General features: G+C 45.4%; 1 protein-coding gene across 7 annotated transcripts in view; it reads left to right on the forward strand.

The window, feature by feature from the left end:
- Nucleotides 1-24,051, forward strand: part of LOC129853527 (calcineurin-binding protein cabin-1-like) — a 66,916-nt gene that overhangs the window by 12,195 nt on the left and 30,670 nt on the right. For 4 of the 7 annotated variants that reach the window (XR_008759138.1, XM_055919660.1, XM_055919659.1 and 1 more), the window contains exons 25-30: nucleotides 184-273; nucleotides 839-990; nucleotides 1,130-1,413; nucleotides 6,207-6,395; nucleotides 6,594-7,045; nucleotides 10,308-10,421. Coding sequence is in view for 6 of the 7 variants with exons in the window: in XM_055919660.1 (XP_055775635.1) it covers nucleotides 184-273; nucleotides 839-990; nucleotides 1,130-1,413; nucleotides 6,207-6,395; nucleotides 6,594-7,045; nucleotides 10,308-10,421 (1,281 nt within the window). In the remaining variant the exon portion in view is untranslated. Of the gene's footprint in view, nucleotides 1-183; nucleotides 274-838; nucleotides 991-1,129; nucleotides 1,414-5,479; nucleotides 5,546-6,206; nucleotides 6,396-6,593; nucleotides 7,046-10,307; nucleotides 10,422-24,051 lie in introns of all 7 variants that reach the window. The other 3 variants (XM_055919662.1, XM_055919661.1, XM_055919664.1) reach the window with 3 other exon arrangements.

Raw genomic sequence — 24,051 nt, forward strand, 5'->3', positions numbered from 1 at the left:
TGTTTTGCTGCTCTGTTATAACAAGTCTAACACGATGTCATCAATTTATTAAGCAATATGTGTGAAAGGCTGATATCTGACCATTGCAAGTTATTGACTATAGTAACCAGTGTTTCATTGTGTGTAACACCCATCAGATGAGATTGAGCAGTGTGTCTCTCCTCTCTTTTTCTTCCCACGCAGGCAGCACATTATCTGCATGAGGAGGCTGCCAGATACCCTCGGAAAATACACTACCACAATCCCCCTGACTTGGCTATGGAGGCCCTGGAGGTACACATGCTTCAGACCAGAGGGTTTCTAGCTCCAGTCCCCACTGGGCCATAACATACAGTTATGCATTTGCACATGAAGCAACCACTTTTTTTTTTTTTAAGACCGATTATTGCTGTATTCATCTAGAACAGTGGTATTCAAAGTCGGGGTCGTGGGAGAACTGCAGTGGGGTCACCCCCAAAAATAAAATTAAGAGTATTGTATTGTATGGGACAATATACAAACGTTTTTGAGAAATATAATTAGATGTTTTTTTTTGTTGAGTTTCTTTTCATTTTTATATGAGATGAACATGTAATGAATTGAAGGTTATTTGTTGACATATAAAAATCGAAAGTTGGCGATTTATAAGGTTGTGTCATTAGATTTGGGGTTGGGTGGGGTCACGAAATTTTTTCAGTAATTCTGGTGAAAAAAATGTGGTAACTCCTGAAAAAGTTAAATTACACTGATCTAGAAGGAATTACATGTAACTGTCCTTTTTGTGTAATAATAGATATGTAGAGAGAGTATACCTCATCTTAAAAAATCCCTTTGACTCTCTGGCATCTCTCTCCCCCAGCTGTACTTCCGTCTGAGTGCCACCATCCTAAAGCTGCTGGAGGCTGAGGAACCGGACCTGGAGCATGAGATCTTCTTCAACATCCTGGCTGAGGCAGCCACCGGACCCTTCGCCAGGGGGGAAGAGAAGAGCATGCCCAGGTCCCACGAAAAGTGAGGGGCCTCAACCTTAGCCTAGGATCTATGCTCTTTGTTATGAAACTCGCTCTGTGACTCGCCTACAAATCAAAAGAAATGAAATTCCCCCACTCTGGTCCAACCTTTTGTTTTGTCCCCCTCTCTCTCACCTCAGGGAGAAGCCCCTCTTCATGATGGACGAGGACTCCCACTGCTCTGTGTCGTCTGTGTGCGCTGCGGCGGATGTTCATGGGGCCTCCCTCCCTTCCAACGCTGCAGGTCTGACATCCCCACCTTACACGGCCACTCCGGTCGACCACGATTACGTCAAACGTAAAACCCTCAGGAGGCAGCAGCAGACGTGGCAGCAGCAGCATGAGGAGGAGCAGCAGGCTGATGGTACAGTCCCAGTCCTAGACGCTGCCTCTGGGCCTCTGGGCCCTTCCTTCACTGGGCTGGGTGAGAAATCTCACTGGGCTGGGGAGTAGTGGTGGTTAGAAGGTTCATCACTATGATGATAATGGCTCTGGTTCCAGTAAGGACCCCATATGCACTGGGTGATTGGGATATCATGGTAAAATGGGCAATATGGCATCTCAGGATATGTGGATATTGTTTTACAGCACTATAAAAGCAACATTGTTTAGTTTAGGCAAACAGGTATGAAGGTTGAGTTTGGCAGACAGCGTCCAGGCCTGTTTGTGTGTGTGTGTGTGTGTGTGTGTGTGTGTGTGTGTGTGTGTGTGTGTGTGTGTGTGTGTGTGTGTGTGTGTGTGTGTGTGTGTGTGTGTGTGTGTGTGTGTGTGTGTTGAAATATATAGTCAATATTTAGACTTTTGTGGTTGTCACCCTCTCCCCCCCCCCCTTTTTTTCCCCCAATTCCCTTGCTTCTCCATTTGATGACATCACCAGTTTCTATTGCAACTTCAGGAGACCTTGTGTCCCTGCATAGATCATTTTCTCATCGCCTCTTATGAAGACATTTTGAGAATAGATCCTGTTTTTATTTCATCAGGTGTTTCTGATGACTGTTCTTACTATTCAAATAATTATAGCAGGGCAATTATTTATGAAAATAATGCAAGAGACTTGCTGGCTATCACATTAGACTTGGATGCCAATATGTTCCCTGTAAGCTATGGTGTCTTTATAGGGGGTAATGGCCAGTAAAGTAGAGGTCTGTCCTGGACACACCAGGCTTTTAGTGTGTTGTTAACTCTAGACCTGCTGTGACAATCCCAGAGCCACAGACAGCCAGGTTTCCATTGAGAGATTTTACCTGGTCCTAGTGAACAATTGCTGAATTGCTTGAGGTACCTCACAGTACTCTTTAGTAGCATCTCACTGCATGTTCACTTGAAACAATTGAGCTAAATTGAAGATTGTCACCCACTGACAGGACACTTCTAGACACAAAAGCTTGTCTTTAAACAAATATTTGTCAAGGGAAATTTGGTAGCTGTCCTGAGACTGGGATCTGAAAACAAAACTATGGTTCAGAATTGTGCCTCTTACTATGAGTGCAGTTCGATTGCTGAACCAAAGTCTAGTGCTTGTTTTGCAGTGCCGTATGAGTATTACTGATGGCCGGTTTACTAGTAGCAGCAGACCTGTCAGTAGGAGGAGGGAAAGGGGAGAAGGGGCTGAATTTAGAATCAGTCACCTTTGTAAAGAGTAATTTCAATGATTCTACTTTACTAGACCTACACTGTCCACATACAGACAATATTGTCATACAATATAACAGCATGGTTAGAGATCCTTCAGTACAAGGGAGGCAGCTTTTCAAAATTAATTACAAACAAGATATCAGTTAATGCACTGATGCAACTTTGCTTTACATTTTAGCACATAGCATTGCATGACAACAGTAGTGTGATGGGAGACAAAAGCAGTTTACTCTGAACTCTGAACTCCCAATTGCCGGTGGTGAGATGATTGTGTGCTTCACCAAAGTGTGGATAAAAAAAATGCGCCAAATCTCAGTGCACTAAACCTATGTTTATATTTATAGACCATTTTTAAGAGCATATTTTACAGGGGACGCAATCATGTGAAAATATAATGTACAAAAAAGTGTGCGTGTGTCTGTTTGTACTTAGTGGGAAGTTAGGATGAGATATTTGCATAATATGTTCCTGAAAAAAGTTGAAAGGCTTTTCACTTATAGAAACATAGAGCTATATACAATAATGTACAATTTGCTTCGGTTTCCCATAATTTAAATGATATTCACTGCAGCATTGTTTACTATGTTTGTTACATTGTTGCAAAGACGTCAAGGGGTAAAAACAAATATTTGCCGTGAGTGAAAAAATACAGTATCATTGAATGAATGCTGTTGTAAATATTTAACAAAAATATAAACGCAACAATTTCAAAGATTTTAATGAGTTACAGTTCATAAAAGGAAATCAGTCAATTGAAATACATTCATTAGGCCCTAATCTATGGATTTCACGTGACTGGGAATACAGATATGCATCTGTTGGTCACAGATAACTTTTTTTTAAAGGTAGGCGCATGGATCAGAAACCCAGTCAGTGTCTGGTGTGACCACCATTTGCTTCATGCCGCGTGACACGTCTCCTTCACATAGTTGATCAGGCTGTTGATTGTGGCCTGTGGAATGTTGTCCCACTCCTCTTCAATGCTTGTGCGAAGTTTCTGGGTTTTGGCAGGAACTGGAACACGCTGTTGTACACGTTGATCCAGAGTTTTCCATAACATGCTCAGTGGGTGACATGTCTGGTGAGTATGCAGGCCATGGATGGAGAACTGGGCAGTTTCAGCTTCCAGGAATTGTGTACAGATCCTTGCGACATGGGGCCTTGCATTATCATGCATGATGTTATGGCGGAGGATGAATGGCACAACATTGGGCCTCAGGATCTCTTCACGGTATCTCTGTGCAGTCAAATTGCCATAGATAAAATGTTAATGTGTTAGTTGTCTGTAGCTTATGCCCGCCCATACCGTAACCCCACCGCCACCATGGGGCACTGTTCACAACTTTGACATAAGCAAACCGCTCGCCCACACGACGCCATACACGCTGTCTGCTATCTGACTGGTACAGTTGAAACCGGGATTAATCCGTGAAGAGCACACTTCTCCAGCATGCCAGTGGCCATCGAAAGTTCCTGGTCTGGCGTGGTTACACGTGGTCTGCGGTTATGAGGCTGGTTAGTCATGTTATCAAAAACAACGTTAGAGGTGCCTTATGGTAGAGAAATTAACATTTAATTATCTGGCAACAGCTCTGGTGGACATTCCTCCAGTGTGCATGCCAATTGCACGCTCCCTCAACTTGAGACATCTGTGGCATTGTGTTGTGTAACAAAACTGCACATTTTAGAGTGGTCTTTTATTGTCCCCCGCACAAGGTGCACCTGTGTAATGATCATGCTGTTTAATCAGCTTCTTGATATGCCACTTCTGTCAGTTGGATGGATTATCTTGGCAAAAGAGAAATGTTCACACTTGGATGTAAACACATTTGTGCACACAATTTGTCAGAAATAAGCGTTTTGTGTTTTTGCAAAACGTCTGGGATCTTTTTAATTCAACTCATAAAACATGGGAACAACACTTTACATGTTGCGTTTATATTTTTGTTCAGTATAAATTTACCATTCATTACAAACAGCCTTGCAAAATATCTTGGCAGTATATACTGTAAAAACAGCTTTTGGTATTTTGTTTCCCCCCTATGCCCTGTTTAGCTTGAATGTCTGACTACTGCAGCCATATTGCCCATGTTGCCAGTTTTTCTGTCACCTTTTCCAGATTCCTACCTACCTACCCACCTGCCTGCTACCTCTCTGCCTGCTTGCTTCTGCCACCTGCTTTGTCATGTATATGCATGTGGATACCAAGGGATGTGTGCTGCCACTGGACAAATCCAGTCCTCTCACAAACAATCCACTAAATGGTTCATGGGCTACTATGGGTTACTATTTGGCTTGGGTTTGGTGTTGCTTACGTTTGCAACAGAGATCTTAACCTATTTGATTGCATTTAAAAGTTATACAATGATTACTATGCTTTCCATTGCAATTGTGTTCAATTGATATTTACATTTTAGTCATCCAGAGCGACATACAGTTAGTGCATTCATCTTAAGATGGCTACATAATCACGTCATACATAATAAGTACTATTTTTCCTCAAAGTAGCTATCAGCAAAGTCAGCGCTAGTATGATGATATAATGCCAAATCAGTCCGAATGTGCTTGGCCCCTCATTGGCACACATCCTCTGAGATAGATGGTAGAAATGGACCACCGTGTGCAGGCAGGTTTGCCAGTGGATGCCAAGCCTTTCCTGCTTGATGCCTGTTTGAAGCACATCATGGTAACAGCAATATGTAAGCAATTGTGGGGAGTAGAGGCTTGTGCTGTTCTCAATTGAAGCATATGACGTGTGATTGAGGAAAAGAAACATGTACTGTAATATGTCTAATTGTCAAATCAGGAATGAAGCAATTTTTTTTTATTTAAGCATATCCCAATATCTTCAACAGCCACCCCAGAACTTGACCATGATTACTGCCTGCCCAGGTCTCCAATGTGGCTGGCATCCCTGAATGGTACTGCACTTAAGACCCTCTTATATTCAGGACATTACAGAGTATCATGCACGATTTTAGGGACACAATTGCTCAGTGTAAAAGTGTCCCTAAATGAGTTCCACAAACTTCGTCACTACTCCACACTTTTTCTTTATATGGGGCAGTCCTTGCAACACCTATATCAGCTAAATTTGTACGTTTAGCTAATTACAGGGAATCTTTAACAAGTCCCCTGAGCTCCTTTCACAGAACTGTGTTGCCCTCCTGCTAATTTGGTTATTGTCTGCAGAGGATTTCAGCTTCTTGCTGAGGTTGCACAATGTAGAAGAATGCTGGCATCTAGTTTTTAGGTGGCTTGAGTGCTGTGTAAAAGCAGAGGCCTCCCTCGAAGCATGACTAAGGTCTGGAGATTTTTGTGTATGTACGATAACTGTAATGACTGTCCTGCTGATCAACCTGATGATGTTTGCATAAATAGACATACTTTGCTACACACACACCCCTTTTCATTCTTGGAAACAAGTACCTATTTTATTCCTGAATGAAAACCTTAACTGCTTTGTGATTGATCCCTTGATAAGGAGTAGGTGGGTGTCAGTGGCCCATCCATGGGTATGGCTGGTCCATGCGTGTGACTGGCACCCATGCCAGACCTGTGTTTGTGTTTGACCCCTGGCAGAGCGCAGTCAGGACAGTGTGGTGGTGATGCTGTCTGACTCCAACTCCACCCAGGATGCCTTCACAGACCCCGCCAGCTCCCAGGACAGTAGCCATGTTAAGCTGCAGTCTCAGTCTGGGAAGGGCAGTACGTCTTCCTCTGAGAACACCACCCCCATCAAGGAGGGCCAGCCTACAGTTGAAGATACAGGTGGGTGTTGTTATTTTTATCCTGAAATGCAGTTAAGGAAATTTGTTCTACCCGAACACCAGCTTTAGTATTTGCTAAATGGGGTTGTTCTTTAGTGATATTGTGAGCCAATGACTGTTGTGTTTTAGAGGGGACAGGACATATTGAGAATGGATCATGTTAATATTTCGCTCCTCTTCAAACCCTGAATTCCTCAAGGCTCACATGGGGGAAGAAGCAACGAGGGCGGGACTGTAATCTTGCTGGAGGACAAAGAACAAGTCCAAGAAGTAGAAGACACCATCTCATTGACAGTACCTGAGGCTGATGCCCAAAAGCCGACCATAGATCCCTGCCCTCATGCACTGCCTGTTCCATCCACCCCACCAAAGGCCTCGTCCACTCCTCAGGTCACCCCCCAAACCCCCACTCCTCAGGCCACCCCCCAGACTCCCGCCAGCGATGGGAAGAGCCGTCACCAGAGGTGGCCCGAGCCCCCTCCAGAGGTTGTGGAGGTGCCCAAGGCCCTCCCTGCTGAGCGGACAGAGCAGCGCCACATGCTGGTGGAGATGTGTGTCCGTGCTCTCTTCCTCTGCCTGAGCCGCTTCCCTCAGCACTACAAGAGCCTCTATCGCCTGGCCTTCTTCTACACCAACAGCAAGACCCAACAGGTTAGTTAGCCCACCCTCCCCCCATAGCATGCACGGTCACTAACATTCATTCACAGAATGTTTAAACAGTAAAATTAAACAATTTATATACCAGACCGTAAACCTATCATCGGTGGCATTAAATCTGACATTTTAAATCCCTCTGACACCATGAGTCTAGTTCCTCTTGTCAATTGTGCTAGTTTGCCTGCGGTTTATGTGACTGTACAGAAGGTGCTGAAACAGGAGAGTGTGCTTTGTACACAAGGCTCTGTGGGTAGAGGTGTGCGTGGGTGGCAACAGCGCAGTGCTCTCTCAGCCAGGTTTGGCACAGCAAGGCTGCGTAGTGTCGTGACGTCCTACAGTAAGCATTTTGCCAGTCAGACCATCCTATGGGGACTGCTGGTCCCAATTCAATGAAGTTGGATTAGCCAATAGCCAGGGCAGAGTTCTGGCCATTGATAACAGCGTAGTGAACTGTTACTGTTTTTTTTTATAACATTTTGAGACTTATGAAGCTCTCCTCAGTGTGCTGTTCATCTTGTTGTTAGAGGATTCATTCATTGGGCCCCTAACTTGCTTTATTTTACTGCCCCAGTGTTTTAGACTTAACAAAAATGACAAAGCCTACACCTTTAAGAAGTGAATAGGTACTGAAAGTAAGTCCATAATTGTTTATTTAATTCCCTGTGGAGTTCTGTTAAAATGTCAAGTGACTACCTACAGCTCAGCGTTAGCGACCAGTGGTAGCATTGTGGATGTTCACGTCTGTAGACCTCTTGGTTAATAAGTGATGAACCCATTTGTTTTTCCAGTACAAATCCTACTTCCTCTGTGTTTTAAATTACAGGCTAAGGTTATTATACATTTGTCAGAGAATACTAGATGTATGGGTTATAGTATTGTAACAGGAATGTGTGGTGGATAGATAGATGAGAATTCGAATAGCTCTGTCTCTGTGCAGAAAATTCTGATCACTTTTATGAATTTGTATTAAATATGATAATACATAGTGCCTTTCGGGAAAGTTTTCAGACCCCTTGACTTTTTCCGCATTATGTTACGTTACAGCCTTATTCTAAACTGGATTCAATAAAAACAATTCCTCAGCAATCTACACACAATAACCCAAAATTACAAAACATAACAGGTTTTTAGAAATGTTTGCAAATGTATAAAAAAAAATGTAAAACTGAAATACCTAATTAAATAAGTATTCAGACCTTTTGCTATGAGACTCGAAATTGAGCTCAGGTGCATCCTGTTTCCATTGAGCATCCTTGAGATGTTTCTACAACTTGATTGGAGTCCACTTGTGGTAAATTCAATTGATTGGACATGATTTGGAAAGGCACAAACCTGTCTATATAGGGTACCACAAATGACAGTGTATGTCAGAGCAAAAACCAAGCCATGAGGTTGAAGGAATTGCCTGTAGAGCTCCGAGACAGGATTGTGTCTAGGTACAGATCTGGGGAAGGGTACCAAAAAAATGTCTGCAGCATTGAAGGTCCCCAAGAAGAGCACAGTGCTCTCCATCAATGTTAAATGGAAGAAGTTTGGAACCACCAAGACTCTTCCTAGAGCTGTCCGCTGGTCCAAACTGAGCAATCGGGGGAGAAGGGCCTTGGTCAGGGAGGTGACCAAGAACCCGACCGTCACTCTGACAGAGCTCCTCTGTGGAGATGGGAGGACCTTCCAGAAGGACAACCATCTCTGCAGCATATCACCAATCACGCCTTTTCAGTAGAGTGGCCAGACGGAAGCAACTCTTCAGTAAAAGGCACATGAAAGCCCGCTTGTAGTTTGCCAAAAGGCGCCTAAATTTGACTCTCAGACCATGAGAAACAAGATTCTCTGGTCTGATGAAACCAAGATTGAAGTCTTTAGCCTGAATGCCAAGTTTCACGTTTGGAGGAAACCTGGCACCATCCCTACGGTGAAGCATATTGGTGGCAGCATCATGCTGTGGGGATGTTTTTTAGCGGCAGGGACTGGGAGACTAGTCAGGATCCAGGCAAAGATGAATGGAGCAAAGTACAGAGAGAACCTGCTCCAGAGCGGGGGTAAAGGTTCCCCTTCCAACAGGGCAACGACCCTAAGCACACAGCGAAGACAACATAGGAGTGGCATCGGGACAAGTCTCAATGTCCTTGAGTGGTTCAGACAGAGCCCGGACTTGAACCCGATCTAACATTTCTGGAGAGACCTGAAAATAGCTGTGCAGCAACGCTCCCCATCCAACCTGACAGAGCTTGAGAGGATCTGCAGAGAAGAATGGGAGAAACTCCCCAAATACAGGTGTGCCAAGCTTGTAGCGTCATACCCAAGAAGACTTGAGACTGTAATCGCTGCAATAGGTGTGTCAACAAAGTACTGAGTAAAGGGTCTAAATACTTACGTAAATGTGATATTTTAATTATTATTATTTATTTTTTATAAATTAGGAAAACATTTCTAAAAACCTGTTTTTGCTTTGTCATTATGGGGTGTTGTGTGTAGATTGCTGAGTAAAAAAAGCGATTCTATCAATTTTAGAATAAGGCTGTAATCTAACAATGTGGAAAAAGTAAAGTGGTCTGAATACTTTCCGAAGGCAATGTACTGTACCTTATGAATAGAACACAGCTTTGGTGACACCCTTGTCTCAAAAACGAATGGTTTTGACCGCTTGGAACTTGAAGTATAGCTTCTCCTCCCGATCATGCCGTTCTGCTTGTAAAATGATTACCAACTTTACACACCTTATGTAAAAATGAGAAGTTGCTATTGGATGAACTTTATCTACTTGAATATAAAGTTGAACCCCTCCTCTAGCTGGGGGGTGAACTGCCCCCCTCTAGTAAAGCCTCTAGTTCTCCCAGAAACAGTTAGGGTAAACATGAATTGGCTGGGACAGACAGTCTTCTGACTAATCAGGAAGTCAGAGATTGACAGGAGGACATGTAATCTTAGGTCATTTGGCGCTGGGTTTTTACAGAACATCACAGTGACGTTTTAAAAGGGGAGAACCACTTTCATGTCAATAACTTGACTTCAGCTACAGTCACTTTGTACTGTTAAACTACAGTTAGTTGTGTCCATCAGAGCTGCTATGACCGGGAACAAGGTAGCAAAACAGTGAGCTTAGGTAGTGGATGATCCAGATGAAAAAGAGCGATTCAAAAAACTTGTGGTATGATGTAGCTAACGCTTTCACCTTTTTTAGTCTTGTTTGTGGTCTGCATCTTGAGGGACTGTTTTCATATCCCCAGTCTTCTGATTATGTTTTATGTTTTCCCAGAATCTGCGGTGGGCACGAGATGTGTTGCTAGGAAGCAGTGTCCCATGGCAACAGCTGAAGCACATGCCAGCACAAGGACTTTTCTGCGAGAGGAACAAGACAAACCTGTTCAATGTAAGTTCACCAAGCCAGCTCTGCCATCAAGGTCCTGTTACTCACCTGGCTAACATTACTATGCACCAGTCCTGGTTCTCAGTTTGTTTTACAGTTTGGAAAGTGAAGTTATTTTTTGGAATATTACAAACTCAATAGTAAGTTAAAGAATTTACACCCAATTTGACTCAATCTAATCAGAAGTCAGTGATTGGAAGGAAATGCTGAGTTAATTTGGCGTGACTTCCTCCTCGACTTATAGCAATAACATTCTGCACCAGGAGAGACCCTTAATAGTTAAAACAATGGAGGGAGGACTGAGAGATTCCAACATTGCATCAGTTGTTTAAACTTAAATGAAAAGGGTACTTCTGGGAATTACATACTTAGTGTGTCAACCTTCTCATTACATCAGTTGTAAGTCCTCCAAGAGCTATTTCCCCTTGCTGCAACTCTTTTTAGTCCCAGTTATCCATGCAATACGTTCTTTGCATGTTATTGTATGGTTGCTTTAAGCCTAATTGTGGAATCCCAGGTAGCACTGTCATGAATTGATGCATGTGTGGCGGTCTGTGGAGGGTCTGGAGACGAGGACATTATTGTGGCTGTGTAGTGTGTCGTCTCTTCCACACGCCAGTCATTTACCTACTTTTGACTTGAATGAAATGCAAGCAGGTATTAGTTTTATACTGTTTTGGGGCATGTAGTAGTTTTTCAACATGTTCAACAGACCAGATTGTCTGTCACGACCCAATATTTTCATTGCAAAATTGGCAAAATGCCATCTGGAAAGCTATTTTTAATGCTATATTGATAGTCAATGTAGCAATTTATACTGAGTGTACAAAACAGTAAGAATACCTTCCTAATATTGAGTTGCACCCCCCTTTGCCCTCCTAGCAGCCTCAATTCGTCGGGGCATGGACTCTACACGGTGTCAAGCTTTCCACAGGGATGCTGGCCAATGTTGACTCATGCTCCTCCCCTTCATCTACACTGATTGAAGTGAATTTAACAGTGGTCATAGCATTCACCTGGTCAGTCGGTCATGGAAAGAGCAGGTGTCCCTAATGTTTTGTACACTCAGTGTATATGACAAGATAACTACATCCCCACCTTTTCCATTGTCAGTAATAAATGCTGCCCATATTCTTGATAAAGAATAGTAGTATGCTCACTGGTTTGAGACACAAAATCAACCAACTGTGCTAGATAGCGCTGTTATAAGCTCTATTGACAATACTAATTGAAGAAAGTTTTCAGATTTAAAATTATTCAAAAATGTAGGCTCATTTACAACCCTTCTACCTGGTTTTAGTAGTTTAAGTTCAGACTGGAGTATTTTCCATTTCAATTAAAAAAAAAAAAAAAATCTCAGACACCCTCGACCCATTCAAAACCTCCCGTGACCCAAATTTGGGTCGCCACGACCCCCCCCAGTTGAGAATAACTGCACTCAGTCCTATAATGCAGCCTAATGTAGGTCACACTGGCCTAGTTTTCATCTGGGTTTGGCTGGTGTTATATCAACTGGGCCACCATCAAGAGTAGCCTAACCTATATTCTGCTGTTTTGACTGTGACATGCAGCACCCTCTGTTTGACTGGTAGTAAGCCTTATAACTGTTCTCATGTAGTCTCAATCACCTTGTGTTTCACCAATCGTAAATGTTGTGCATCGAAGAATATATAGTAACTAAACAGGTTTATTAGAAAACACAGCTGTTTAAACAAATTGCATTCTTAACTGAAGATCATGATTAGATGATTATTGGAGTCAGATGTGTTAGATGGGGCTGGGGCAAAAGTGTGACGCCAATCAGGCACCTGAGGACTGGAGTTGCCCAGGCCTGAAATAAATCAACCATGACAGGGAATCCCCAATGGAAACACAGCTGTAGATGGACAATAATATTATGGATTTGAAATGGATAAAACCTATATATTTAGGTTACAGTTGCTGTAATGCTCTTCATAACATAATGTTGATGATTGCAGTAAATAAAGGCCTAAGTCCTCTGGCCTGCTCCCTCAGGCATAGGTGTGCAGAGCTGACTGCTCTGCAGGCCTGGCTCCAGGATGACAGTCCTGAGGGGAGAATTTTAAATCCACGAGGGGGGGCAAAACTAGTATTTCTTTAGAGCCCTAGCTTATCAAAGATTCTTATAGGCTTCATAGCTTAAACCTAAATCATTACAACTATAGGCTACATTTCTGTTGAATTTGTGACACTACGCAATGAGTGGAAACCAGCTGCCACTTCTCCAGGTGCGCAATATTTTCTGTTTGGGAGAGTTTAAGAAATATTAACTAATTGCATATTTTATAGTCAGAATTTTCTTACATGGCAGTAGCTAATTTGAGTCTGCCACGAATAGAATAAATGCCCATTCCGAGAGCAACACCCGCGTGCTATAGGAAGAGAGCAACACCCGCGTGCTATAGGAAGAGAGCAACACCCGCGTGCTATAGGAAGAGAGCAACACCCGCGTGCTATAGGAAGAGAGCAACACCCTCGTGCTATAGGAAGAGAGCAACACCCGCGTGCTATAGGAAGAGAGCAACACCCGCGTGCTATAGGAAGAGAGCAACACCCGCGTGCTATAGGAAGAGAGCAACACCCGCGCGCTATAGGAAGAGAGCAACACGCGCGCGCTATAGGAAGAGAGCAACGCGCGCGCGCGCTATAGGAAGAGAGCAACGCGCGCTATAGGAAGAGAGCAACGCGCGCGCGCGCTATAGGAAGAGAGCAACGCGCGCGCGCGCTATAGGAAGAGAGCAACACGCGCGCGCGCACTATAGGAAGAGAGCAACACGCGCGCGCGCGCTATAGGAAGAGAGCAACGCGCGCGCGCTATAGGAAGAGAGCAACGCGCGCGCGCTATAGGAAGAGAGCAACGCGCGCGCGCTATAGGAAGAGAGCAACGCGCGCGCGCGCTATAGGAAGAGAGCAACGCGCGCGCGCGCTATAGGAAGAGAGCAACGCGCGCGCGCTATAGGAAGAGAGCAACGCGCGCGCGCGCTATAGGAAGAGAGCAACGCGCGCGCGCGCTATAGGAAGAGAGCAACGCGCGCGCGCGCTATAGGAAGAGGGCAACGCGCGCGCTATAGGAAGAGGGCAGCGCGCGCGCGCTATAGGAAGAGGGCAGCGCGCGCGCGCTATAGGAAGAGGGCAGCGCGCGCGCTATAGGAAGAGGGCAACGCGCGCGCTATAGGAAGAGAGCAACGCGCGCGCGCTATAGGAAGAGGGCAGCGCGCGCGCGCTATAGGAAGAGGGCAGCGCGCGCGCGCTATAGGAAGAGGGCAACGCGCGCGCTATAGGAAGAGGGCAACGCGCGCGCTATAGGAAGAGGGCAACGCGCGCGCTATAGGAAGAGGGCAACGCGCGCGCTATAGGAAGAGGGCAACGCGCGCGCTACAGGAAGAGGGCAACGCGCGCGCTATAGGAAGAGAGCAACACGCGCGCTATAGGAAGAGGGCAGCGCGCGCGCGCTATAGGAAGAGGGCAGCGCGCGCGCTATAGGAAGAGGGCAGCGCGCGCGCGCTATAGGAAGAGGGCAGCGCGCGCTATAGGAAGAGGGCAGCGCGCGCGCGCTATAGGAAGAGGGCAACGCGCGCGCTATAGGAAGAGGGCAACGCGCGCGCTATAGGAAGAGGGCAACGCGCGCGCTATAGGAAGAGGGCAACGCGCGCGCTATAGGAAGAGGGCAACGCGCGCGCTATAGGAAGAGGGCAACGCGCGCGCTATAGGAAGAGGGCAACGCGCGCGCTACAGGAAGAGGGCAACGCGCGCGCTACAGGAAGAGGGCAACGCGCGCGCTACAGGAAGAGGGCAACGCGCGCGCTACAGGAAGAGGGCAACGCGCGCGCTACAGGAAGAGGGCAACGCGCGCGCTACAGGAAGAGGGCAACGCGCGCGCTACAGGAAGAGGGCAACGCGCGCGCTACAGGAAGAGGGCAACGCGCGCGCTACAGGAAGAGGGCAACGCGCGCGCTACAGGAAGAGGGCAACGCGCGCGCTACAGGAAGAGGGCAACGCGCGCGCTACTGGAAGAGGGCAACGCGCGCGCTACTGGAAGAGGGCAACGCGCGCGCGCGCTACAGGAAGAGGGCAACGCGCGCGCGCTACAGGAAGAGGGCAACGCGCGCGCGCGCTACAGGAAGAGGGCAACGCGCGCGCGCGCTACAGGAAGAGGGCAACGCGCGCGCGCGCTACAGGAAGAGGGCAACGCGCGCGCGCGCTACAGGAAGAGGGCAACGCGCGCGCGCGCTACAGGAAGAGGGCAACGCGCGCGCGCGCTACAGGAAGAGGGCAACGCGCGCGCGCTACAGGAAGAGGGCAACGCGCGCGCGCGCTACAGGAAGAGGGCAACGCGCGCGCGCGCTACAGGAAGAGGGCAACGCGCGCGCGCGCTACAGGAAGAGGGCAACGCGCGCGCGCGCTACAGGAAGAGGGCAACGCGCGCGCGCGCTACAGGAAGAGGGCAACGCGCGCGCGCGCTACAGGAAGAGGGCAACGCGTGCGCGCGCTACAGGAAGAGGGCAACGCGCGCGCGCTACAGGAAGAGGGCAACGTTCAGCATTACCTCAGAGTACAACTAATAGGCTACATTGGTAATTGTCCTGATACCCATCAAATAATGCAAAGATATATATATCAATAGCAATTAAACACACAAACGTGGTCTAAAAGATGCATTGAAGTAAAAAGCAAAGGCTTAAACTATACATTACATAAAAACAGCCAAACAACCAGAAGGTTTACATGAGGGAAAACCAATTAATTAATAATTCTGTGACAGCAGCCAGGGTCATAAAGGTGGTAGCTTATCATTTAGACGAGTTGCAGTCTCCTCCATCCTGTGGTGAACCTCATGAGAATTTGTGAGTCCATTCTCCTTCCTGACAAAATGTACTTGTCAGGTCCCTCTCAAACGCCAGCTGGACAAGCTGTGCTTTTTGTTGATGTAACATGCTGTGTCTGTGTTCACTGAATACGTTCTTCAGAGTGGAGAAGGAATTTTCGCACATTGCTGTATATGTCCCAAATGTTAATCCAAATTCATGTTTCAGTGCCAACAGCACAGTCGCCATTGTTGAAAAAGGCCCACCGTATCTTTGAAGAACACTGATTGGGGTCCATTTGTTGTTGCTGGCTGTGATTGCGATTTCACTTTGCAGTAATCAATAAACTCTGCTTCGACTGGTTCACTTTTGGTTGGATTCAACAGGTTGTCAGGTGCTAGTGGCTGGGGTAATGGAGGTGCAGGTGCTTGTTGTGATGTCACCCTCGTGATATTTGTGCTAGGCCCCGGCTCTTCTCCATCTTGTTGGTCAGCAGGCAGCGTGGAGGATAGGTGGTTATTACGTTTGCTGCTAGGCACCTCAACCTCGGTGGTCGGGCCAGCAGTTTGCTCGGTGAGCTCGGCATCACACTCGACATGGTGGTCCTCCGTTTTTTTGCTCTTGGTAATGCAAAGCCTTTTTCGGATATCCATGCAAATTAGCCAGCTGTAATTATTAATCTCGCCGCGAACAAAACTTAACGAAGCTAGTAGCTACTAGCTAGATGATTAGCTGTCTGGAAAAGTTAACTACTTTTATTCCCTCTGTGAGAGAACTGTCAATTTGACCCCGCCCTGGTTGGGATCCAATGAGCTTCCTAAACAAGGTAATGAAGGCGGTACCTTATGACATTGCATGCCTAGGTACCCAATCAGAATGCATTTTGGGATTTTTAACTACTAAATACAGCTTCTCCCCCCTCAGATCATGAGCGCACACCCGGCATAGCCTCTGTACCGGTCTGCACTACTGGCAGGCCCGACAATGCTCCATTGGCAAGACCAGGCATTGTAAAACATATACCATATGTTATGTTTATGGGGAAACAATTTGGAGGGCACAAACTCTATCGAGGGTCAATGCTCAGATCTGCCACCCCGTAGAATGGGCTCTGCTGGCCTGCTCCATTCCGTGATCCTGCAGAGTCACGATGTGCTTGCTCAGGCATGGTGTTGCCCACACACACACGCACTGTATGTGCTTACATATTTATCCGCCTACGCACCCACACATGCACTCTACTGCAAGCTCTAGACAAAATGGATGCCATCTTTCTGGATCCTGCAAAGACAGTACAGTATGAAGATGGCCAGAAACTGCTTCTCCCAATAGAAATCCCAGATCACACTTGTAGGCGATGTCATTGCTAGCTCGTAGAAACACGTCACCGGGTCTAATGGTCGAGTCGTGCCGAACTGCGCATGTGCAGGCCATCAAATCAAAGCCACTCCTTTGATATAAAGTTATTTCAGGAAGTTGGAGTAATAACATGTTTAAAACTACTTAAGACATTGGCTCGAATCTAGGTTGTGCCTTTAGGTTTTGAGAAAATTAACAACTAAGGTAGAATTTTTCACTTCTCTCATTGACTTCTCTAACCCCAAACCCCAGCCTGGTCTGCTTCACAAGTGTTGCCGGAAGTCTCGTGACGTTGTCCCACCTATAGGTTTAGAGACTCTGTGGATCCTGTTTCAGAGGAATTACATTGCTTTCTAGTCTTTTAACATTGAAATATATCTTGGGGCTTTTTCCCTCACTTTAAACCTTTGTCTTCATTGCACCGAGATGCTAACTAAGTGTGTTTGTGGCTATAAAAAACCGTGTTCTTGAGTCCAGTACTTATATAAACTGTAGTGTAACTTTGTCAGTTTTGCTTTTGTACAGTACTGGAATGTTGGGTGTGTTTTGCTTGTCTACCTAGCATCGTGTGGCACATTGAGTTATGTAGGTGGAGCTGCTGAGACCAGGAGAACTAGTTGGTATGAGCAAGTAGAGGAGGAGGAGTGTGAAGGCAGTGGAACATGTTGTAATATATTGACTATTTTAATGTTCCTTTCTCTGAGGTCCTGTCTGGCTTTGTAGCACTAACACCTCTTCAGTGCTGTCCTGTCTGTCTACCCTCCCTGCTGGAGAGCTCATCATGTCAGCAGGTTGTCTTGTTTTTACAAGAACATAAGCTCTGCACGTGGACAAATTGGAACATTTTAGCACCACACAAATAAGGGACCGTTCCCAGCTCCACACACTCTCAATGCATGCGTGGCTGGTAGCCTTATGTCTGCCTTGCCACTCACGGAATCTTGATTTTGAAATGTTTTTTAAAATGACCCACGTGTTGAAAGAATGTTTTCGTTCCACCCACCAGCAGATTTTATTTGCAGCTCAACCACGACTCTACTAATGATTAGCCCAATAGGGTAAATGCAGATAGGCAACCCCATGCTTCAGTCTATTTATTTATTCCACTATGCTGCATCAGTTGGGCTACAGGTAGTAATGCTTATTGCTAATAGCATACCTAATAGTATGGACCTTGCATAAGCTATATGCTCGGTCCAATATGTTAAAATCATTTTAACAAATCATTTTACCAATATGTTATTTGGCCAATTTCTGGAGGAACATTTTTATTTTAGATGTCAGCATAATTCTGTTTTCATACATTTTGTAATAGAATGTATTTTTAATATCCCCCAACGCCCACGACCCCCCCTTCCCCCACTGCAAATTTTTTTCTCCAGAGGAGACACTGTACAGGCTAGGCCTATACACTCATTCCTCTCTTTCCTTACTTCTTCAACTCCTTCTCTATCCTCCCTCCCACAGCTCCATCCTACTCCGTTCAAATCAGCTGCTTGTTCTAAGTCAGCTTTTTCAGCTTGCCAACTCTTCCTCTCTCTCGGTGTCTTCCTGTTGCTCACTTTCTTTTGTGTGATCATGCTCTCCCCCTCCTTGTTGCTGCTCTCGCTAGCTCTCGATCTCCTCATTGCTTTCTCTCCCTTCTCTGTTTGTGTACGTAGTGTGTGTGTGTGTGTGCGCAGTTATGGGCGGGAATAAGTCGACCCGTCTCTGATTGGCTGGCTACAGTCTAAAGGGGTGGGCACTATGATGTCTATAGAGCGAGAAGGGTGGAGGGAAAACAACCTAGCAGGCTGGGGTCAGGGGAGTTTGAGAGTGTGTGGGTGTTTTTGTTTTGAGATGGCAGGGTTTGAAAGAGAGAAAGGAGCGAGTCAGCCCGTCTGTCAGTGGCACGCTGAGTCTTTGGGCCCTGATGCCAGCACCGTTTCTGCTCCCCTCGTCCAGGCTGCTGCCCTCTTCCTCTCCACCTTCTCTTTCTCCAGCCCTGCCTTGCGCAGCTCTTCTCTCCTGCTGTCTACTGCAGCCTTCACAGCCCCAGCGCCTGCATGCAGCCCACCCCTCTCTATCTCAGTGTGAGTTTCTCTATGGCTGCCAGGGCCGCTCGTGCTGCTACAGCCAGCAGGAAAACATCCAAAAGAATACACGCGCAGACACAAGTGGAGTAGCTTTCGTTGGTGATGGTGAGTCTCTCCTTTGCCGCTTTTCATTTTTTTTCCTCACTCTGTCTGTTTTATTAGGGAAAGAGCACATGATTGTATTATTTTGTTTATGTGAGTGGAGTTCTTCCACAGTTTGTGGAGTTAGTGTAGTACTTTCACGGGGCATGGTGGGGTTGAGTAATTTTTTTCCCTCTCCTTCTGTGGAGAGGGAGGTAAGAGTTGTGTTGAGCCCCCTGCTCGCAACGGAGATGAATGTTTACTCTACGCCTGGCTTTTTTCAAGAATACAGAGAGGCGGAGTGATCATGTAAACTGGTTGTATGAAAGTGCGTAGTAAAAGTCATTTCCTGTTGCTATTTCACCCCCCCCCCCCCCCCCCCCCCAGCTGTTGGGTTTGCTGTTCTGCAGGGTGTAATGGTTTGATAGGAGCTAACGGTGTGAGATGTTTGTTTGAGCCTGAGGTGATGTGTTCTGACATCATAAAGTAGGCATGTAGTGGTGTGGCATGTAGTGGTGATTCATGGGTTATGGCTGGGCTAAGGGGAGTGAGAGGAGCTGGTGTTGTGCTAGGTAGGAAGGGGAGGTACTCAACACGCAGAAACTAAAAGGCACATTGTTGTAAAAATGACTCAACAATAGGGGAAGTTGGCTGTTTTAGTAATTGAGTGTTATTAATTAGACTATTAGTTTTCCTATTTTAGATCATTACATTTGCAGAAATAATTGATTGGGTGGCGTGTAACCCACGGTAATATAACCCACATGAGTGATAACTAACGTCCCCATGAAACATAATCAATCATGACAACTCTGAAAAGCATGGTCCCTCTATGGAGATGAATATAGTACCTTGCATTACAGTGGTGTTGTTATTTGATAGGATACCTGCTACATTAGCTACATACTGTGGGATTGTGGATATAGAGTCCCAGGCAGGAAGGGGTGGAGGGGTTCCCTCTGATAGGAGGGGTTTGGTGGGCGTGGCCAGGCTGTATGCTCCCAGGCCTCCTAACACTATAGGGAGAGAATCTCCTTTTCCTCTCTTTGTCTTGCCGTCTTTTCCTTTTTTTCCTCCCTGGTTTTCTTTCTTAAGGTTGGCTAGCAGGGACAAAGCATGAGCAGAAGGCACATTCTTTCAAATCTGTCTGAATTATTGATGCAGTCATTATTATGTTGCGATGTTTAATGCCCGATCAGATAATGCATTTTGAATTCCCTGTGATAGAGTGTGTGCTGTGCGTGGGCCAGGGGTGTAAACACATATCCATCTCTCACACAAACCGTGAGCGCAATAACATTTACCCATGAACAGCTTGTAAACAATTGCCGCAGAGAGCAACAAATAAGGAGCAAATCTTGACTTCCATTAGAATAAAACAAATATATAATTTTAATAATCAGCGGTGCGGTATATGTCATGTCATTTTTGAAACTGGTTGTAATATATTTTATTTTACTTGTACCCAGGAAGATCAATCAACATCAAAAGTAGCACAAACAAGTTTGGCTGGTTACCATTTTAGAAAAACATCAAGAAAATGTAAAGACATCTAGAGGAAAAATTCTAGTTCTCACAGGCTGGTCATTCAATATGGTTTACATGCATCCAGAGTAGAAGAGGGCTGTTCTGACAGATCATTATTATAGGATGTTTATTGACATTAATGGTCTTCATTGCCTCTTCTTGACTAAATGAGGCAGACTGACTCAGGAATGCAATTTGATTTGATAGGTATGTTCTGTTTAGCATTTATTTCCTGCCTGGCTTCTCTCCAAAGACTGAAAATGTCAACAGACAATGTGGACCTGTTTGTTAGGCTGAGGAAAAGGCTCCCAGGTGTAGGGGATCGTTGCGTCTGTGGGGGCTGATAAAGGCATTTCATTCGTTTTGTTCCATCGTGAAATGCTCAGTTTCTCCTCCGACTCGCACCCACTACTAAGGCTGCTCGATGCCAAGTTATTTAAATTTTTATTGCACATAGACCACCGAATTATGCCTCCCTGTACTGTACTTATGCTAAAATTGTATTCTATTCTACTGAGCCATTTACTTTATGTTCCTATTGTTGCATTGTCGAGAAGGAACCTGCAAGTAAGCGTTTCGTTGGACGGTGTATATGTATATCCTGTACATACAACAAATAAAACTTGAAACCATCTGCGCTCATCTCACATTATCTGCTCTGCTGTGGAGCATTGAACCTTGCCTGTCCATTTTACCTTTATTTAACTAGGCAAGTCAGTTAAGAACAAATGTTTATTTTCAATGACGACCTGTCTAGGGGCATTTTCAATGACGGCCTGTCTAGGGGCAGAACGACAGATTTGTACCTTGTCAGCTCTGGGATTTGAACTTGCAACCTTTCGGTTACTAGTCCAACGCTCTAACCACTAGGCTACCCTGCCTAATGCTGTCACATTACAACATATCTGTATTTAGATTTGATTGATCGTTGCCTGTGATACTCGTAGGGATCTGAGGACTTAGCAGTCCTTCAGAGATATTGACATTAAAGAGATTATCCAGGACCTTTGTAGACTTTTTAGCCAGTAGTTCTGAAAGTAGCAAACACAAGCCAAAAGTGGTCCCTGAAAATTGTGTACTGCGCCACATCTGTGCACCACGTCATTGCGCTCTCTCGCTCTGCTGTGTGCATGATGTGCATCTTGTTAGCCGTCACTCAAATGGTGAGGTGCTAAAGCTCATTAGTTGAACTCAAATTAACAGGGGGCTGACCCACGTAGGGGAAAATGTAGGGAAAGTGATGCAGTACATCTTCCAGAAAAACTGTGACTTTCATACGAGGGATTTTATGACTAATTGAGACTAAGACAGTAATTCAGCTCCTAAGTTATGCATGTATGAATTATACATTGACACATCCAGCCCAAAGCGGGAGGTTTAAAAAATACTTAGTAGTTGCCAAACTTCCGGACCATGTCTTTAACAAGTCAATGTGTGTTTGATGTGCTGCTTTCTGTGGTTCCCTGAACCCACCTAAACCCAGACAGAACACAGTGCTAATGAGGCTGCCTCCCTGCCTGCCTGCCTGCCTGGAGGGATCTGATCTGCCTGGAGTCACTATAAAGCCACTTCACTCACAACCTCGACTCTGCAGGCACTGTATTTCTCCCTACAGCAACTCTTTCCATTCTCTCACTAAGGCTCCCATCGCCACAGTTTTAGCTCAAATGCCACAGTTTTAGGTCAAATTTGTTCCTCTTGTCTTCTCTTCACCTCCTTTCTTTCTTTCTTTCCTGCTTGTTTGTCCATTTCACCCCATTAATTGTTTCCTGATGTCAGCCCTGGAGGAGCCTGCTACACACACAAAGAAACACTCCAAAATACCCCATTTAGCCTGTCCTCCAGGCCCTGTGTCCAATGAATACACGAAAGGACCTGTTGAATCTCTGTAATATTATCTCAACCCAGAGTTTATTCAGGTTTTTGCATGCCATTACCTATAGTCAGTCCTAAGGAATGTTTAAACATCGTCCTCTGCCAGCTGGGCAGAATACAGGGTATGCTGTTAGAGTAACTTTTTATTTAGCAAAGGACCCATGCACATTATCAGTGTTCTCGGTGTTGCGTGAGTAAAAGGAGCACGCATTTAGCTGTTGCCGTTACTTTTTTCTCATCAGCACTGATCGGTTTATCTGGCATAGCAAATCTGGAATAATATATGCTCATACATGGAGAGCTTGCTGGCTAATAGATTGCCTAAAACAGCATACCCCCTCCTATATGGCTGATAATTGCCAGGGACCTCACGATACTTATGTGCTCAGCTGTATTGCGATTCTCACTATTATATGTGTTGCGATTCGAAATTGCGATTTGATGTTCCAAACATATTGCTCACTCTACAGTGCATTCGAAAAGTATTCCGACCCCTTCACTTTTTCTACATTTTGTAACGTTACAGCCTTTTTGTAAAATGTATTTAATCTGTTTTTTTTCTCTCAATAATCATCAAAACTGATATCACATTTACATAAGTAATCAGACCCATTACCCATTAATTTGTTTGGCAGCGATTACAGCCTCAAGTATTTTGGGGTATGACGCCACAAGCTTGGCACACCTGTATTTGGGGAGTTTCTCCCTTTCTTTTCTGTAGATCCTCACAAGTTCTGTCAGGTTGGATGGGGAGCGTCGCTGCACAGCTATTATCAGGTCTCTCCAGAGATGTTCGATCGGGTTCAAGTCCAGACTCTGGCTGGGCCACTCAAGGACATTCAGAGACTTGTCCCGAAGCCACTCCTGCATTGTCTCGGCTGTGTGCTTAGGGTCGTTGTCCTGTTGGAAGGTGAACCTTTGCCCCAGTCTGAGGTCCTGAGCACTCTGGAGCAGGTTTTCATCAAGGATTCTCTGTACCTTGCGCCGTTCATCTTTCCCTCGATCCTGACTAGTCTCCCAGTCCCTGCCACTGAAAAACACCCCCACAGCATGATGCTGCCACCACCATGCTTCCCGTAGGGATGGTATTGACCAGGTGATGACCGGGGCCTGGTTTCCTCCAGATGTGACTCTGGGCATTCAGGCCAAAGAGTTCAATCTTCGTTTCATTAGACCAGAGAATCTTGTTTCTCATGGTCTGAGAGTCCTTTAGGTGCCTTTTGGCAAACTCCAAGCGGGCTGTCATGTGCCTTTTACTGGCGGCCAGCTCTAGGAAGAGTCTTGGCGGTTCCAAACTTCTTCCATTTAAGAATGATGGAGGCCACGGTGTTCTTGGGGACCTTCAATGCTGCAGAAATGTTTTTGTACCCATCCCCAGATCTGCGCCTCGACACAATCCTGTCTCGGAGCTCTACGGACAATTCCTTCGACCTCATGGCTTGGTTTTTTCTCTGACATGCACTGTCGATTTTGGGACCTTATATAGACAGGTCTGTGCCTTTCCAAATAATATCCAATCAAATGAATTTAGCACAAGTGGACTCCAATCAAGTTGTAGAAACGTCTCTTGTATGATCAATGGAAATAGGATGCAGCTGAGCTCAATTTCGAGTCTCATGGCAAAGAGCCTGAATGCTTATGTAAATAAGGTATTTCTGTTTTTTTATTTTTAATACATTTGCTAAATTGTCTAAACATGTTCACTTTATCATTATGGGGTATTGTGTGAGGATTGATGAGGGGAAAAAATGATTCAACCCATTTTAGAATAAAGCTGTAAGGTAACAAAATGTGGAAAAGTTGAGGTGTCTGAATACTTTCCGAATGCATTGTATATCTTTTTTTCTTTCTTTTTTACCGATACTTTGAGTCAAAGTATGAATATAATAT

This window comes from Salvelinus fontinalis, chromosome 4 (genome assembly GCF_029448725.1).
Source record: "Salvelinus fontinalis isolate EN_2023a chromosome 4, ASM2944872v1, whole genome shotgun sequence".
NCBI classification, from domain to species: Eukaryota; Metazoa; Chordata; class Actinopteri; order Salmoniformes; family Salmonidae; genus Salvelinus; species Salvelinus fontinalis.